General features: G+C 42.3%; 1 protein-coding gene across 1 annotated transcript in view; it reads left to right on the plus strand.

The window, feature by feature from the left end:
• Positions 1-17,789, plus strand: part of SLC41A2 (solute carrier family 41 member 2) — a 156,587-nt gene that overhangs the window by 101,714 nt on the left and 37,084 nt on the right. The window contains exon 8 of the mRNA XM_082253115.1: positions 2,461-2,540. Coding sequence (XP_082109241.1) covers positions 2,461-2,540 — 80 coding nt within the window. The remainder of the gene's footprint in view (positions 1-2,460; positions 2,541-17,789) is intronic.

The following is a 17,789-nucleotide window of genomic DNA, read 5'->3' on the forward strand; positions in this document are numbered from 1 at the left end:
GCAGATTTGAGCAGTAATCTATATTAGCCATGTGAGCCAATGAGAAATGGGCTTTGGATCTTTCTGTAAACAGAGGACAGCTGAATTCTGCCTGGTTACCTGTATAGCACTTCCCTAAGTAGTTTGGCATTGTGCTAGAAATGTTAGAATGCCCTACATGTCCTAAAGTTAAATTCTAGGCAGTCGACTAAAAACACATTTGGAATCCCATATTTGTTAACTGTCTTTCCTGCCTTGTAACTTCATAAACCAGTCTGGTGCTCCAAGCAACCCTGCCAGAGAGCTCAGTCAGCTTATGGACAAGCAGAACTGCTTTGTCCAGTACACACACCTAGCCTTTTTTATTTCTTACTGAAGGAATGGTATTATTTTTCCAAGTTTGCTTTCTTTATCAGCATGTAGGCTCTTGCATTTGACAGATTAATGATGGGGATCAGAATGCCAAGAGAAATAATCAAAATATTACCATCACACACCTTACTGAGTTAGATGCAGTGGAGTTGATTTACTAAAACTGGAGAGTGCAAAAATGGTAGCCAATTTGTTTCTAACCTCAGCTTGTTCAGTTAAGCTTTGACAAAAAAAAAAAAAAAACAATAAGCTGATTGGTTTCTATGCAGAACTGCACCAGATTTTGTACTCTCCTGTTTTAGCAAATCAACCCTTAAGGATTTTTGAGGTATCGTTAGTAACTCCCTACTGATATCCGTAAAGAACATAGAGAAAATGTCATCAGCACACTTGTCCACAACACTAAAAACACCAAAGTGCTGCCTATCAGTGCCCATCAGTGCAGCCTGTCAGTGCTCATCAATGCTGCCTATCAGTGCAGCCTATCAGTCTCCATCAGTGCTCAATGCCCATTAGTGCCACTTATCAGTGCTCATCAATGCCATCTTTCAGTGCTCATCAATGCCCATCAGTGCCACCTATCATTGCAGCCTATCAGTGCTCATCAATGTTGCCTTTCAGTGACCATCAGTGCAGCCTATCAGTGCTCATCAATCCTTGTTATTAGTGCCTCCTATCAGTGCTCATCAATGCCACCTGCCTCCTCAGCAGGGCTCTGAGCTGAGAGCATTTCTTTCATATAGCTCAGAGCCGGCAATGACCGGTCCCCCCTCCTACCTTCTTTCTCCCTCGTATGGATGGGAGAGGAGACACCCGATCTGGTCCTTCTACCCCCCACCTCTCTCCTCCTGTCTGCACTTCATGAAGTGTGAAGCTAATGAGCTCACACTTTCCGCAATGCACACAGGAGGGAAGGGGAGGGGTGGGGGGGAGAAAGATCAGATCGGCTGTCTCCTCTCCCATCCGTACGAGGGAGGAGGGGGAACTGTCAATGCCGGCTCTGAGCTATATAAGAGAGACTCTCTCTGCTCAGAGCCCTGCAACTAGCAAACCCGCTGGGGCCACCTGACAGTGGCAGAACGCCAGGGCCGGTCGCAAGTGTGACTGTTGCGACCCTGATAGTTCCGCCACAGACCTAAACCCCATAGAGAATCTGTGGGGTATTGTCAAGAGGAAGATGAGACACCAGACCCAACAAAGCAGATGAGTTGAAGGCTGCTATCAAAGAAACCCAGGCTTCCATAACACCTCAGCAGTGCCACAGGCTGATTGCTTCCATGTCACGCTGCATTGATGCAGTAATTTATGCAAAAGGAGCCCCGACCAACTGTTGAGTGTATACTATACTTAATATGGACATACTTTTCAGTAAACCAACATTTCGGTATTAAAATCCTATTTTTTTTTATTGGTTTTATGTAAAAATCTTTTTTTTTTTTTTTAATTTGAAAGAATATGGCTTACAGCTAGTGAAAACCCAAATTTCAGTATCTCAAAAAATATGAAGTGCTTGAAATCTATCACTCTGTGTGTAATGTGAGTTTCACTTATTGAACTAAATTACTGAAATAAATTAACTTTTTGATAAAATTCAATTTTTTTTTAAGATGCACCTGTATGACCCAATGTTAATCCTAACATGCGTGAATTTAAAACTAATTGGGTTATATAAAACTTTCTTTTCCAATAAAATATTTTTCATCAATAAAATATGTATCACACCTAATTTGCCATCTCATCTATAATCAAATTTTTGCTTTTTCTTTCCTATAGAGCAAGCATATGAAACAAAATGGTTTAATAGTTGCTGCAAGACATGTTTTGAAACTTTTCTACTTCCCAGTTTTATCTTGTGTGTTCCTTTGCTGTGTGTCTGGGCTGTGTTCATCTATTAATTAAAGCCTGCAGCCACTTGCACGTCCTGAAGACTGACTACAAAGGAAGTCTCACATCTTTGCTGCATAGCTTGTGACAAAGCCTCAGTGGGTCCCAGAAGAGATACAGTTACTTGAACTCATAGCATCTTAAAACAGAATCAAGATGTTAAATAAGTCATTAAGTACCTAGCATGTTTTGCCTTATTAACAATATTTTTTTATTTTTTCCCAGTGTTGGCGGCCTTATACTAGACACAACTGTTTCAGACCCAAACTTGGTTGGGATTGTTGTCTACACACCAGTAATAAATGGTAAGCAATTTTTTATTTTTTTTCTCGTTGTCCTCCTAATTAGTAAAATTAATTGTATGGGTTGATGGTATACAAATGCATGAAGCAGAGTCTGTTTACCATTTGTACATTTTTAAAGTGTTATCTATGGTCAAAATTTAAAAAACATTATATAATACACATTGATTTCCACAATGTATTTTAGTTATTTCTAGCCTACTTATACTAATAACGATCTTGATGTTTGGAAACGTACTTTGTGAAAATCCCCAAACATTTACACATAGTGTGAATAAGCACCGTTGTGTCACACATTTCACTTCTGAACTACAGAGGTGCTGAGAGGAGGAGTTTCAGGAGCCAGAATCAGAAAAGAAATCACTGCTTGCAAGGTACCATGGGATATGTAGTCATTAAAAATGGAAAGTAAACAGCAGAGGAGAAGCTGCAAAGCATCCAGGAAGTTGTGGAAAGAGAAGGCAGCAGACAAACAGCACTAACAATAGGAAAGGAGATTTTTCACTGGCCTTATATCGGATTGTCAATAATAATTATTGTTTGTATTGCTATTACAATACTGATATTATGAAATGGACGCATATGCTGTGACCATTGATCTCCTTTAAATATGTGCCTTCCAAGCACAGACTTTTTCAATGAGCTGCACCAGATAATTCATAAGCTTCTCACCCACACATATAAAGATGACATTTATGTCACAGCTGGAGGAGGTTTTTTATAAACATCAGCTCCTTACAGCCATGCAGCAAATATTAGATTGTATATGAAGAAAAGTAACTCTCTGTACAATCTATTCTCAGGCCCAGTTAATTGGGCTTTTAATTTAGGGTAAATTCCAGGAGTTGGCATTGTCTTGTGGATTGGAGTGGCACAATAAAACTGTAAAGAATTGTATCTGAATTGATAGCTAACAAGAATTAATCTATTATGTTTATCAGCACACAGGTCCCAGGTATTGTACAATAATCCAACATTTCATCATTACAGTGCAGAGAATCCATACACAGCAAACTCACAACACAATTTTGCTACCGTAGCAATGCAATGCATGTTCAGAATCTGTTGTGAATTAAGTCTCAAGAAACCCTTTTGAATGATGACCAGTTTTCTGATAACTGTCCTCTCTGTCTCAGTGGACATCATCAAATTTGCTTGGGAGGAATTAGCAGCAGACAATTTTGCATCATCATTGTAGTTCTATGAAAGGAGTGACTACCTCCTTTTATTTGTTTCAGTAACATCTACGTAGGAAACAAACAAATTGTTAAAGAGTTACTGTTTTTAAGCTATTATTTTACTTCTGATCATCCTCAGTAGATGCCCTTGTACTGTGTATTTTGTTGTAAGTAATGTTTAGATCAATAACACTTCTTGCAAAAGCTGTTAAAGGGTCACTCCACCCAAAAGTAAAAGTTTAGTCTATAGTTAGAGACTGCTTACGGTTGCTAAGAATAAATCCTGCATAAATCCTGCATAACTATTGCCTTTGATATGTAGATTACAGTGACAGGGTGTCCCTTAATGGTTTTGCTATGTGCTTTATCACGTATTGGTTATGGTCCTATCCAGCATCTAACAAAAAACAAACTATCAGTTTCTAGTAGACTGACCATTTAGGCTCCATTCACACTTGTGCGACTTGTCATGCGACTTTGGAGACATAGTCGCATGACAAGTTGCAGCCCATTGACTTCAGTGGAACCCTTGCTATTCGATGCGACTTTGAAAATGTTCCTGCACTACTTGAATATGACTTGAGTGGCAAAGAGTTTAAAAGTTGCATGCAAATCGCATTAAAGATGCACTCCAAAGTCACACTCGAAATTGAATGACTTTGCAGTCGTACAAGTGTGAAAGGAGCCTTAGAATCCAAGCAGATATGTTAACTTGTGTTTGATGTATGTGATGGTGATGGTACCATTCCGTCTATGAGTTTGGTTGGTAGCATGAGCTTCCATGACAGCAATACTATATATATATATATATATAATATCATTCTAGCTAGTAGGGAAAAAGCGGGATGTGGTTTATTTATGCATTTTACCTCACAAGGATGCATAGTTACCTGAAATCCAGTACATTTTACTGAAGTTGTTGAAAGATGTCATTTAAAATTTGCAAACTAGATTTATTTGAACAGGTGCTTAAGGGGTGTGTGTGGGTTTGTTTTTTTTTTTTTGTTTGTTTTTTTGTAATGTGATACTTATTTTTACAAATTCCTCCTCTATGCTGGCATACAGTGTTATATTATTCATGTAAAGAAAAATGGCATTTGAGCCCCGGTTCACACTTGTGCGTGTGCGGGGTTCGCATGTAATGTCGGAGCGCACTGCTCCGACATTACATGCGATCAGCTGTGCGGTGCGAGTTTAGCCATACAAACTGTATGGCTAAATTCGCATCGCTCCCGCAGCAAACACGCACAGGAGGCATTTTTGCAGCCGCATCAGGATCGGATCGCACAGCGGTTCACACTTGTGCGATCCCATCCTGTGCGAACTGCACGATCGCACTGCGATATGCGATCAAACGGGGGGTGTCGTTAAGATTACATTGACACCCCCAGCGTATCGCATATGGCAGTGTGAACTGCCGGGGGTGCGTGTGCGATGTGGGAACAGGCTGCGAATTCGCAGCCTTCCCGCATCGCATATATGTGAACCGAGCCTAAAGTCTGTGTGATTTATCTTCTAATTACTCTCCCCTTGTCATAATTTGCCCTCTACAATAGTAGATGATTTTCTTTATCTCCGTTTCCTTTTTTTAGACATGCAGTGCATTCACTGTAAATTATTATTTTATCAAAAATAATGAGAAATCATTTTAAAACCTTTATCATTCAACTGTTTTTTTTTTTTTTTTGTCACCTGGTAAGATTTAAAAGGGAAACATTCATGACTTTGAGTTTTTTAAACTAATATTTTTTATTTAGTCGCATAAAAGCTTTACTTTCTATTTTATTATTATCTTGATTGTTCTTCAATGGTGCTCAGTTTGCCAAGATAGCTGTGCTTTATTATAAAAACCACAGCACTGTTGTTGATTTTTTGGTAGTTTGTGTAAACTGCTCAGTTATTGGCTTAAATCTACCTAAAATAATAATGTTATTGCTTAAAGTGGAACTTCACTCAAAAGAGGAAGTTCAGCTTGTTTGTCTTCTCCGCCCTTCTTTACCATTTGGATGTTTTTTGGAAGAAGAGCAGGTGCCTTTTTTTGACAGGTACCTACTCCCACTTCTCATATCGCTGCACCCCCCCCCCCCCTCCATGCATTCACAAAGTGTAGCACGGCTTAGAAGTGTCCTTATAATAAAAGTCAGCAGCTACAGTATTTATGGAAGTTGACTTTACATTTTTTGAGAGAGACTGAAGCTCCTCTTTAAACAGCCTTGATTGCCATTGTCATTCTTGTTTCCTCCCACTCATGAGGAAAAGTTTCCTACCACTTTTACTGATCAGCTTCACTTGTATGTAAAAAAAATGAATAAACATATTAATAAAATGAGGGTATTTACTTAAAATAAGTATGACCAAACTTTTTCGGCCGTACTTCTCTTCTGGGTCACCGGAGTGCACTTACTTGTGCTGTCCTGTGACCCAGAACCTGCCAACAGCAGGCTAAGGCCCACTGTTGGCTGACATCACAGAGCCCCTCAGGCTCTAGAACAGCCTTTCTCAACCTTTTCAACACAGAGGAACCCTTGAATTAAATGAATCTACAACTCATGACACATTAGTGTGACAGTCAGTGGGAAGAATGCTCCTTACTCTTGTCATCATTGGGAAGAATTACCCTCTTACAGATAGCTAAAAGGAACAATGGTGTCATTGGAAACTTATCGGAGAGGCAGAAATTGCCTATTGCTCAAGGAACCCCTAGCAAGCTCAGGAGGAACCCTGTTTGAGAAACTCTGCTCTAGAAGGATCCTGACAATGTCAGGTTCCACCCAGATGCCTGATTGGCAGCCAGCTCAGCCTTTTAGCATGCTGCCAAGATAGGCAGGGAACCCAATGCTGAGAGAAATATGCAGTTTCTTGATCTTTCTGAAAAAAGTTGCCTAGCATACAGTAACACAGGCTATCAAAAGTAGGACCTGCGTTCAGTAATGCAATCCCTTTATGGTGTCTTTCCTGGCTACAATGAACACAAATCCTTATGTTCACACAGTTCCTAATGAACATAAGTGTGTAGTACACATATATAGAATACATGTTTTCATGCTCACATAGTCCTGAAATGTGTTAAGATAATGACAGGACCAGCCTTACACCCCTACAACACTGTCACCTGAAGTTGGGGGTGGGAGCTACTCTCCTGTGGCCCATGATGCACAATGTAAGCCAAGATCAAGAACCTTTTAGTAATAATGCTCTTCACTTACCCAGCCCACCAAGAATGACTGCACATTATCAACCTATTATTTAAATATTTGATAGGTGCATTGAGACAGAAAAAGACAAGAAGTTTTGGTCCATCTTTTCACCAAATCTATGGCTCTACTACCCTCTTTTATTTAACACAGCGTGGCCATTCCACTAATCTGGCTATAATTATTACCCAGCAAGAGATGGCCTAGAGCTGTATACTATTTCTGCCAGCTGTCACTAAACTGCAATCTCGACTACCCTTCAGCTATTTATGTTCATTGTTTTCTATTCGGTCCTGTGGCTACATTTTATTAGGTATAGAACTATTCTAGAGGAAAATGAACATTAGTATCTCATTATGATTTTTATTAGGTAATATGCCTACATGTTTCTATTTGCTAAAGGCAGCAGTAAATGCTCCGCACTGTGCTTTGAATTTAGTAGGCAGTTATGGGACAACATTTGCATGTGTTTCTGGTAAATAGGACAGGCAAGTTACACAGTTGGTAGGACTATACCTCTTTTCATACCCAAATCCCACATAGCATTAGTCATTCTAGAGAGGTTTAGAAGTTGTGTAGTTCAGTTACCAATTAAGCATTGCTTTTATTGATGATAAATCTACATTATACAAATTTCTCAATATTTTCATTTTCTGCTTAATGCTGTTGCTTTTCTGTTGTAAGCTTCAGTACCAACGTTATTGACCGGGCCTCAGAAATAGTTAAACATATATTATAGAATACACCCAGCCATAACTGACCATTACATTTGGCACGCATACAGAACATTCTGTTTTCTTAAAATAAGAATAGACCCTTTGCACAATATGCTGTATCTTTCTGAACTAGTGCGGGGCTCTGTGATGTGTGAAGCCAATGTCAGTCCTTCAAAAACATCAAAGGAGATTTGCATCTGTTCAGGCCTCTTATGTCTTGTGCCACAGAGCAATGTTTCACTTTCAGCCTCTTTGCTGGTTCCTTGTGCAGCTCCATATGAAGCTTCTGACGATATCTTGTGACGTTCATGTCGATATATCCGATTCCTCTTTGGGAAGGCATTGGTTTGTGATATCCTGGCTACCTGACATGTTCTTTAAACGGTTATGTGTTCAAACACTGGGCTTCTGTATCAAATGCCTGAGAAAACAGAATAGTGTTGAACATATTAAAATAGATGAAAACCTAATCACCAAAATGCCATAAAATTTAACCTACGGCTTTTATTAGAATACCACCTGGTAATCCAGGTATAAATGTTCTTGGTTTGGCACTTACTGTTGTGAGTTGGCAATGTTTGTCACCCTTTGCAATGAATTTCAAGTTACTACTGACGTTGGCTTGTGGTGTTAGGCCTCATGCAGAGGGGACATTTTGACTGCTGCTTCTAGAGGCGTCTGGTGTTTTTTTCCTAAACTCTCCTGCATGTTCGCTTAATGTCCATGCGCACACAGGCTTTTAACAGCATTTAGTGGCAGGGGCTTTTACAGACAAGGAAAAAGAAAAACGCCGCCAGTGCAAAAATGCTCCTGGCTTCTAGGAGAAATAAATAAATGTGCTGTTTGCATGAGGCCTATATGTCACCGTCAGGAAGCCCACCGTGAGCAGTGAGCTGCAAGCATTGCTTGAATGAGTGTATGTAGATAGGACGTGGCAGCAAGTAGACCAAATGGTAACAATTGCACTGAGATGTAACAAAAGATGGAAGAAAGGTCAGATGTTTTCCATATGACAAGTTATGGTTCTGCTAAACATGCTTAATGATCTCTATTTTATGTATGATTTACCATTTGCTAAAAATGTACATTTTTATTACAAAATGGTTGTAAAAAGTAGTGCCTCCTGAAGCATCCCCCAGCTCTTTATCTACCATTTGGTTGATAATCTGTGATCTATAGACTCCTCACATAGCCCATGCAGCATAGGCACCCTTTTACCATGGTGACTCCCCACTCTGACCCCTGCACCCAAAAACTAAAACAAATTAACTATCTGTTTGCTGTAAAAAGAACTCTTTACGATCCCCAGTCTGCCCATTAACAGCATAGTTTTTATTATATCCAGCACTCTTTGCCCCCTGTTGTTTTATCACGGCAACATGATAGTTTAAGTTTTTGTTTTTTTTCCGAGATTTGACATGACCGATCAAGAATAAAGATAAGAAATGTAAAAATTATAGAAAATGTAACAAATTATTTAGCTATAGATGACTTTCGCCAAGTAGTCCCCTGTTTTCCAGCTTGGCGAAGATGATCAAATTAGGTGTGTGCTTGCCTAGTACGAGACTAGTTTATTCTTATTTTGGCTGTGGTATATACAGGACTAGTGGGTAAGTAGCGACCGATTATAACTCTTGGAAATTTAAATGAAGTCCACTAAGGTAACCACGCTTGGGATTCATTATTAGATATTGGTGGTCCAATATTAATAAGGAAAATGGGATTTCCCTATCATCTGTACAATTCTGTATACCAAGCTGGATGTGAGTCTAGTTTAAAGGATAAGGGCAAAGTCCCTGACTTCTACTCAGCATGTGATCTAGGGCAGACACCATCATTACATATAGCCAGAGTCATCTTTTTCTCAACACATAGGGTTGTACAGGTGGCTGTGAACACTAACGATGATAAATATTATTCTGTTTACTTGAATGCAGAGGTAGGAAGGTGGGTGAAAGTGCATTATCCAATAATTGCTACTTTTGTAGAGGTGTAAAAATTGAAGAATGGAACTTTTAAAGAGCAAAGTGCTTACCTGGGCTGACAAAGATCTAAAATGGCTAGGAAAATAGCTGCTTTATTCTTCTGAATACTTTTTCTAAAATCCAGTTGTATTTTAGGCTCATTGGTTTTTAAGGGATTGCTGTACTTTGCTAACTGTTCATCGGTTTCACCATGATCTGTGGCAGGCTGCCAGCCTATTTATTTAGGCTACTCATGCTTTAGACCTAGCACTCGCAGATGACCTATATGGGAAAGGATAAAAAGCTTAGAAGCAACAACTGAGAAAAAGGATGCTTTTAGCATCAAAAGGAGGGCACATGCTATCATCTGTACATCCATAACAGGATGCCTTGCACTGAGGATTAAAGGAAAGCTGTTTCAAATAGCTTTTGAAGCCCACTGGGTTCTTTCATAACATATCCATGGCATTTCTAATAAAGCATACACCATATAGGCAATAATGAGCAAAGAAACAGCAGCTGATTTATTCATATTGACCACACTGGAAGAGCACAGTATGCTAGAAAACCTTCAAAGCCAAAATGCAGCAGTCATAGAGTAAAGAAATACTGAATCTAGCAGTGCACATTTGTGTCTTCTCATAATTGGGATACTTCAAGTGACTACATCATCATTTAATTTTCAACATTCGGACATTAGAGCACTAGGACCCTCTGCAATACTTGCATGTTCCTGATGGTGGCACATACATAGATTTTAGAGTTTTTCTCTTCTCTATAGTCTAGGAAAGGATTGGGTGCTCAGGCAGGGAGATTCTCCATCCTGTTGTGCAAACTGCCTCAGGTACACGGTACTGCCGTATAGGGTATTGGAAATCCTCAAATCTGGATCATCCCTTGCTTTTCCCGGGTTAGCCATAGTCCATTTAAAACACAAATGTACAGTATTGGGTAGATGCAGATGGTACACAGTTGCTTATTATTACCCAGGAGCTTAAGCAATGAGATCTTCCAATTAGAGCTGTCAGCTGTGCCCTCTTCCTCTGTTCTTATAGTCTTTAGTATGAAGCAAAGTAAAAGCAAGATGCAGTATGTATTGGCAGAGGTACAAAGCTGCAGGTAGACACGTGGGAGAGGATACTGGAACCACAGACTTCTGGTCACAAGAGAACAGTGCCACCAGACAGAAACGCATGTCAGTGGGCAATGCATGTCGGTAGTATCTTCAATTTCATAAAAATAAAAAAAAGTCTAATACAGATCAGTAAAAAGTCTCACATATTTTGTGATGCCTATTACTGCCTTTATCTAACCTAAACCATTTTGTGTTAGGCCATTGGGTATATGTGTGAGGCATGTGTGAGCACACCTAAATCTCCTTGAAGGCAGCCATTTTGATATGGTCTTTTTAGCAGATTAAAATCATTTAATTGTGACGCTTATTTTTTTGAACGTTTATTAGGTTTAGTGTTTTTCAGTGCAGACATCAAAATACAATTGCGTGCGACAATTATTATGGGGGCTGCCATTACTTTCTCCAAAATTCCTATCTGTAATGCATGTGTTGGCGTAACACTTTGAGTCCCTGACCTGAAACAAATACGAAGATGCAGACTTTTCTCCAATTGTTATTTGGTGCATAGTTGATCTAGGTACTGTATGCAACAGCCAGTCAACCAGTGTTTTTAGGAGGGCAGCAATGGACGCCCCTATCTTTCGGTAATGACTGGTGTGTTTTTAGGGAGCCATGCTGAAAGTGATCCAGGCATAAGCTAAAATGATTACTCAGAATTAGTGTTGAGCGAACACGGACTGTATTATTCGTGTTCGTACCGAATAATTGGATTTTTTTTACCCGAACACGGACACGGACACTTTACTGTATGTTCGGGTAAAAATCCGTGTTCGGTCGTTTTATTTCCGGGTTTTGCATGCTTTGGCGCTCTTTTCATGGCGGGCTTTCAACAGCCAATCAACAATCGTTTAACTGGTGTGCCTTAAGCCATCCCAGCCATGCCTGCAAATGTCTTAGTAGCTGTGATTGGCCGTCTGAAGCATGTGACCAAGTCTTTATAAGTTCGAGGCAGCCGCCGCAGCAGCGTCATTCTGCTGCTTAGCTAAGGGACAGAGCACACATCAATGTGCTGGCTGCTGATTAGGGAAAGATAGGCAGGAAAAAACCATTTGTGTCCGGATAGAATTGAGGGACAGGTCGGAGTGTTTAGGCAGGGCGAGTTGTAGGCATTTTAGGGATAGAGTCTGCTGAATTATAGGGTCAGTGTCTTCTACAAACTACAATCGATATTGCTGTGTGGGGGGTGGGGTGAATCTGCACTCAATCCTGATCTACGATCTCTTCTCAATCCTGTTAGGGACAGAGTCTGCTGAATTTTAGGGAAACTGTGTTCTACAAACTACAATCGATATTGCTGTGTGGTGTGGGATTGGAGATAGGCAGGTGTCAGTGATCCACATCCATTTTTCTGTGTGTGAGCTGCAGTGAACACAATCTTTTTGGGCTGCAGTGAACACAATCTTTTTGGGCTGCAGTGAACACAATCTTTTTGGGCTGCAGTGAACACAATCTTTTTGGGCTGCAGTGAACACAATCTTTTTGGGGTGCAGTGAACAAAATCTTTTTGGGGTGCAGTGAACACAATCCTTTTTGGTGTGCAGTGAACACAATCTTTGTGGGGTGCAGTGAACAAAATCCTTTGTGGGGTGCAGTGAACACAATCTTTTTGGGGTGCAGTGAACAAAATCCTTTTTGGGGTGCAGTGAACAACATCCTTTTTGGGGTGCAGTGAACACAATCTTTTTGGGGTGCAGTGAACAAAATCCTTTGTGGGGTGCAGTGAACACAATCTTTTTGGGGTGCAGTGAATACAATCTTTTTGGGGTGGAGTGAACAACATCCTTTTTGGGGTGCAGTGAACAAAATCCTTTTTGGGGTGCAGTGAACAAAATCATTTTTGGGGTGCAGTGAACACAATCTTTTTGGGGTGCAGTGAACACAATCTTTGTGGGGTGCAGTGAACACAATCTTTTTGGGGTGGAGTGAACAACATCCTTTTTGGGGTGCAGTGAACAACATCCTTTTTCGGGTGCAGTGAACACAATCTTTTTGGGGTGCAGTGAACACAATCTTTGTGGGGTACAGTGAACAGAATCTTTGTGGGGTGCAGTGAACACAATCTTTGGGGGGTACAGTGAACACAATCTTTTTGGGGTGCAGTGAACACAATCTTTGTGGGGTGCAGTGAACACAATCTTTTTGGGGTGGAGTGAACAAAATCATTTTTGGGGTGCAGTGAACAACATCCTTTTTGGGGTGCAGTGATCAAAATCCTTTTTGGGGTGCAGTGAACACAATCTTTTTGGGGTGCAGTGAACAAAATCCTTTGTGGGGTGCAGTGAACAGAATCTTTGTGGGGTGCAGTGAACACAATCTTTGGGGGGGTACAGTGAACACAATCTTTTTGGGGTGCAGTGAACACAATCTTTGTGGGGTACAGTGAACAGAATCTTTGTGGGGTGCAGTGAACACAATCTTTGGGGGGTACAGTGAACACAATCTTTTTGGGGTGCAGTGAACACAATCTTTGGGGGGTACAGTGAACACAATCTTTTTGGGGTGCAGTGAACACAATCTTTTTGGGGTGCAGTGAACACAATCTTTGTGGGGTGCAGTGAACACAATCTTTGGGGGGGTACAGTGAACACAATCTTTTTGGGGTGCAGTGAACAACATCCTTTTAGGGTGCAGTGAACACAATCTTTGTGGGGTGCAGTGAACAACATCCTTTTAGGGTGCAGTGAACACAATCTTTGTGGGGTACAGTGAACAGAATCTTTGTGGGGTGCAGTGAACACAATCTTTGGGGGGTACAGTGAACACAATCTTTGTGAGGTGCAGTGAACACAATCTTTGTGGGGTGCAGTGAACACAATCATTGTGGGGTGCAGTGAACTCAATCTTTGTGGGGTGCAGTGAACACAATCTCATACTTCTGAAGATTTGAGGGTGCTGCCTGTTCCATACTCCCCCTACTCCTCATCTAGCCTTTTAGGGGTACAAACAATAGTAATTGGGGCCTAGTGTGGTTGTGTACGTGTGATATACATACACTTTTTTTGGATCATATTTTCTATTCCGCTATTTAATCAAAAACCTTTGGGGATCAGTTAAATTGGGGGATAGTCTGTGTTGGTACGTGTGAGAGAGATCCACCTTTCCAAGTTGTTGGGGTTCATCTCATACTTCTGAAGGTTTGAGGGTGCTGCCTGTTCCATACTCCCCCTACTCCTAGCCTTTTAGGGGTACAAACAATAGTAATTGGGGCCTAGTGTGGTTGTGTACGTGTGATATACATACACTTTTTTTGGATCATATTTTCTATTCCGCTATTTAATCAAAAACCTTTGGGGATCAGTTAAATTGGGGGATAGTCTGTGTTGGTACGTGTGAGAGAGATCCACCTTTCCAAGTTGTTGGGGTTCATCTCATACTTCTGAAGGTTTGAGGGTGCTGCCTGTTCCATACTCCCCCTACTCCTCATCTAGCCTTTTAGGGGTACAAACAATAGTAATTGGGGCCTAGTGTGGTTGTGTACGTGTGATATACATACACTTTTTTTGGATCATATTTTCTATTCCGCTATTTAATCAAAAACCTTTGGGGATCAGTTAAATTGGGGGATAGTCTGTGTTGGTACGTGTGAGAGAGATCCACCTTTCCAAGTTGTTGGGGTTCATCTCATACTTCTGAAGGTTTGAGGGTGCTGCCTGTTCCATACTCCCCCCTACTCCTCATCTAGCCTTTTAGGGGTACAAACAATAGTAATTGGGGCCTAGTGTGGTTGTGTACGTGTGATATACATACACTTTTTTTGGATCATATTTTCTATTCCGCTATTTAATCAAAAACCTTTGGGGATCAGTTAAATTGGGGGATAGTCTGTGTTGGTACGTGTGAGAGAGATCCACCTTTCCAAGTTGTTGGGGTTCATCTCATACTTCTGAAGGTTTGAGGGTGCTGCCTGTTCCATACCCCCCCTACTCCTCATCTAGCCTTTTAGGGGTACAAACAATAGTAATTGGGGCCTAGTGTGGTTGTGTACGTGTGATATACATACACTTTTTTTGGATCATATTTTCTATTCCGCTATTTAATCAAAAACCTTTGGGGATCAGTTAAATTGGGGGATAGTCTGTGTTGGTACGTGTGAGAGAGATCCACCTTTCCAAGTTTTTGGGGTTCATCTCATACTTCTGAAGATTTGAGGGTGCTGCCTGTTCCATACTCCTCCTCCTACTGCTCAACCATCCTTTTAGGGGTACAAACAATAGTAGTTGGGGCCTAGTGTGGTGGTGTACGTGCGAGATACATACACTTTCTTTTTGATCATATTTTCTATTCCGCTATTCAATTAAAACCTTTGGGGATCAATTCAATTGCGAGATAGTCTGTGTCGGTACGTGTGAGATCCACCTTTCCAAGTTGTTGGGGTTCATCTCATACTTCTGAAGATTTGAGGGTGCTGCCTGTTCCATACTCCTGCTCCTACTGCTCAACCATCCTTTTAGGGGTACAAACAATAGTAATTGGGGCCTAGTGTGGTTGTGTACGTGCGAGATACATACACTTTTTTTGATCATATTTCCTATTCCGCTATTCAATAAAAACCTTTGAGGATCAATTGAATTGCGGGATAGTCTGTGTCGGTACGTGTGAGATCCACCTTTCCAAGTTTTTGGGGTTCATCTCATACTTCTGAAGATTTGAGGGTGCTGCCTGTTCCATACTCCTCCTCCTACTCCTCATCCATCCTTTTAGGGGTACAAACAATAGTAATTGGGGCCTAGTGTGGTTGTGTACGTGCGAGATACATACACTTTTTTTGATCATATTTCCTATTCCGCTATTCAATAAAAACCTTTGAGGATCAATTGAATTGCGGGATAGTCTGTGTCGGTACGTGTGAGATCCACCTTTCCAAGTTTTTGGGGTTCATCTCATACTTCTGAAGATTTGAGGGTGCTGTCTGTTCCATACTCCTCCTACTCCTCATCCATCCTTTTAGGGGTAGAAACAATAGTAATTGGGGCCTAGTGTGGTTTTGTACGTGCGAGATACATACACTTTTTTGGATCATATTTCCTATTCCGCTATTCAATAAAAACCTTTCTAGGGCAAGATCTTAAATTACAGAAATATGAGGAGACCGTCAAATAAGGGCCGTGGCCTGGGTCGTGGTGCTGCTGGTAGAGCTCCTGTTGCAAGGAGAGGACGTGGTCGATCTGTGCCAGCTACACGCACAAGTGAAACACCTTCCTCAAGTGTGAGTAGGCGACAGAACCTGCATCAGTATTTGGTAGGGCATCAAACGCCCCTAGAAGTGATGAGGCCAGAACAAGTTGAGGCGATAGTAGATTGGTTTGCTGCTGACAGTGCCTCCAGTTCCTTCACATTGTCTCCCACCCAGTCTACTGCAGAAAGGTCAGAGTTGGCACCTGCAGCCAATGTCCAACCGTCTTTCACCTCACCCCCTTGCAAATCAGGCCAGCAGTCTGAGCCCCAAGCCATACAGCAGTCTCTTATTCTTTTTGAGGACTCTGTCAGCAGGGTTTCCCAGGGCCATCCACCTAGCCCTGCCCCAGAAGTGGAAGAGATTGAGTGCAGCGATGCCCAACCACTTATTTCTCAAGATGAGTACATGCAAGGATCATCGCAGCACGTCTCCGATGATGACGAAACGCAGGTGCCAACTGCTGCGGCGTTCAGCATTGTGGAGACCGACAAGGAGGGCAGGGGTGAAGACTGGGTGGAAGATGATGTGGAGGACGATGAGGTCCTCGACCCCACATGGAATGAACGTCATGCAGGTGACCTGAGTAGTTTGGAGGAAGAGGCGGTGGTCGCACAGAGCCACCAGCACAGCAGAAGAGGGAGCAGGGTGCAGAAGCGGAGCGGCCGTGCCCTAGACACTACGCCCGCTACTGCCCAACGCAGCAAGGGAACGAGCGCACCAAAGTCAGCTCAAAGGAGTTCTCTAGCGTGGAAGTTCTTTAGAAAATGTGCTGATGACAGGACACGAGTGGTTTGCACCCTGTGCAATCAGAGCTTGAAGCGAGGCATAAACCTTCTCAACCTGAGCACAACCTGCATGATCAGGCATCTAAGTGCAAAGCACGAGCTGCAGTGGAGTACACACCTTCAAAACCAAGAAACGTCTCTGGCTCATCCTGCTTCCTCTTCTGCTGCAGTCTCGGCCGCTCCAGCCACATCTGTAGTGATACCGGCACCTGCCACCCCGCAAACAGACGATCTGTCAGCAACACCACCACCTGGGTCACCAACAACCATCTCCACAATGTCCCGTGGAAGCGTTCAGCTTTCCATCTCCCAAACACTTGAGAGGAAGAGGAAGTACCCCCCTACCCACCCGCGATCCCTGGCCCTGAATGCCAGCATTTCAAAATTATTGGCCTTTGAAATGCTGTCATTCCGTCTGGTGGAGACGCACAGTTTTAAAAACCTTATGTCGGTGGCTGTCCCACAGTACGTCGTGCCCAGCCGCCACTACTTTTCCAGGCAAGCCATCCCTTCCCTGCACAACCAAGTGGGGGAAAATATCAGGTGTGCACTGCGCAACGCCATCTGTGCCAAGGTCCACCTAACTACGGATACGTGGACCAGTAAGCACGGTCAGGGGCGTTATATCTCCCTAACGGCACACTGGGTAAATGCAGTGGCGGATGGGCCTGAGGCGGATAGCAATTTGGCGCATGTCCTTCCACCACCGAGGATTGCAGGGCGCTTCAGTTTGCCTCCTGTTCCTAACTCCTCCTACTCCGCTTCCTCATCCTCTACCGCCTCCTCATCCGGACAGCGTAACACCTTCACCACCAACTTCAGCACGGCCAGGGGTAAACGACAGCAGGCAGTTTTACAACTTGCCTGTTTGGGGGACAAACCACACACCGCGCAGGAGTTGTGGAGGAGCATGGAACAGCAGACAAATGAGTGGTTGCTGCCAGCGAGCCTCAAGCCCGGCCTGGTGGTGTGCGATAACGGGCGAAATCTCATAGCAGCTCTGGGCCTAGCCGGTTTGACGCACATCCCTTGCCTGGCGCATGTGCTGAATTTGGTGGTGCAGAGGTTCCTTAAAAACTACCCCGATATGTCAGAGCTGCTGCA

Source organism: Pelophylax lessonae (assembly GCF_965119305.1).
Source record: "Pelophylax lessonae genome assembly, chromosome: 4".
In the NCBI taxonomy this organism is placed as follows: domain Eukaryota; kingdom Metazoa; phylum Chordata; class Amphibia; order Anura; family Ranidae; genus Pelophylax; species Pelophylax lessonae.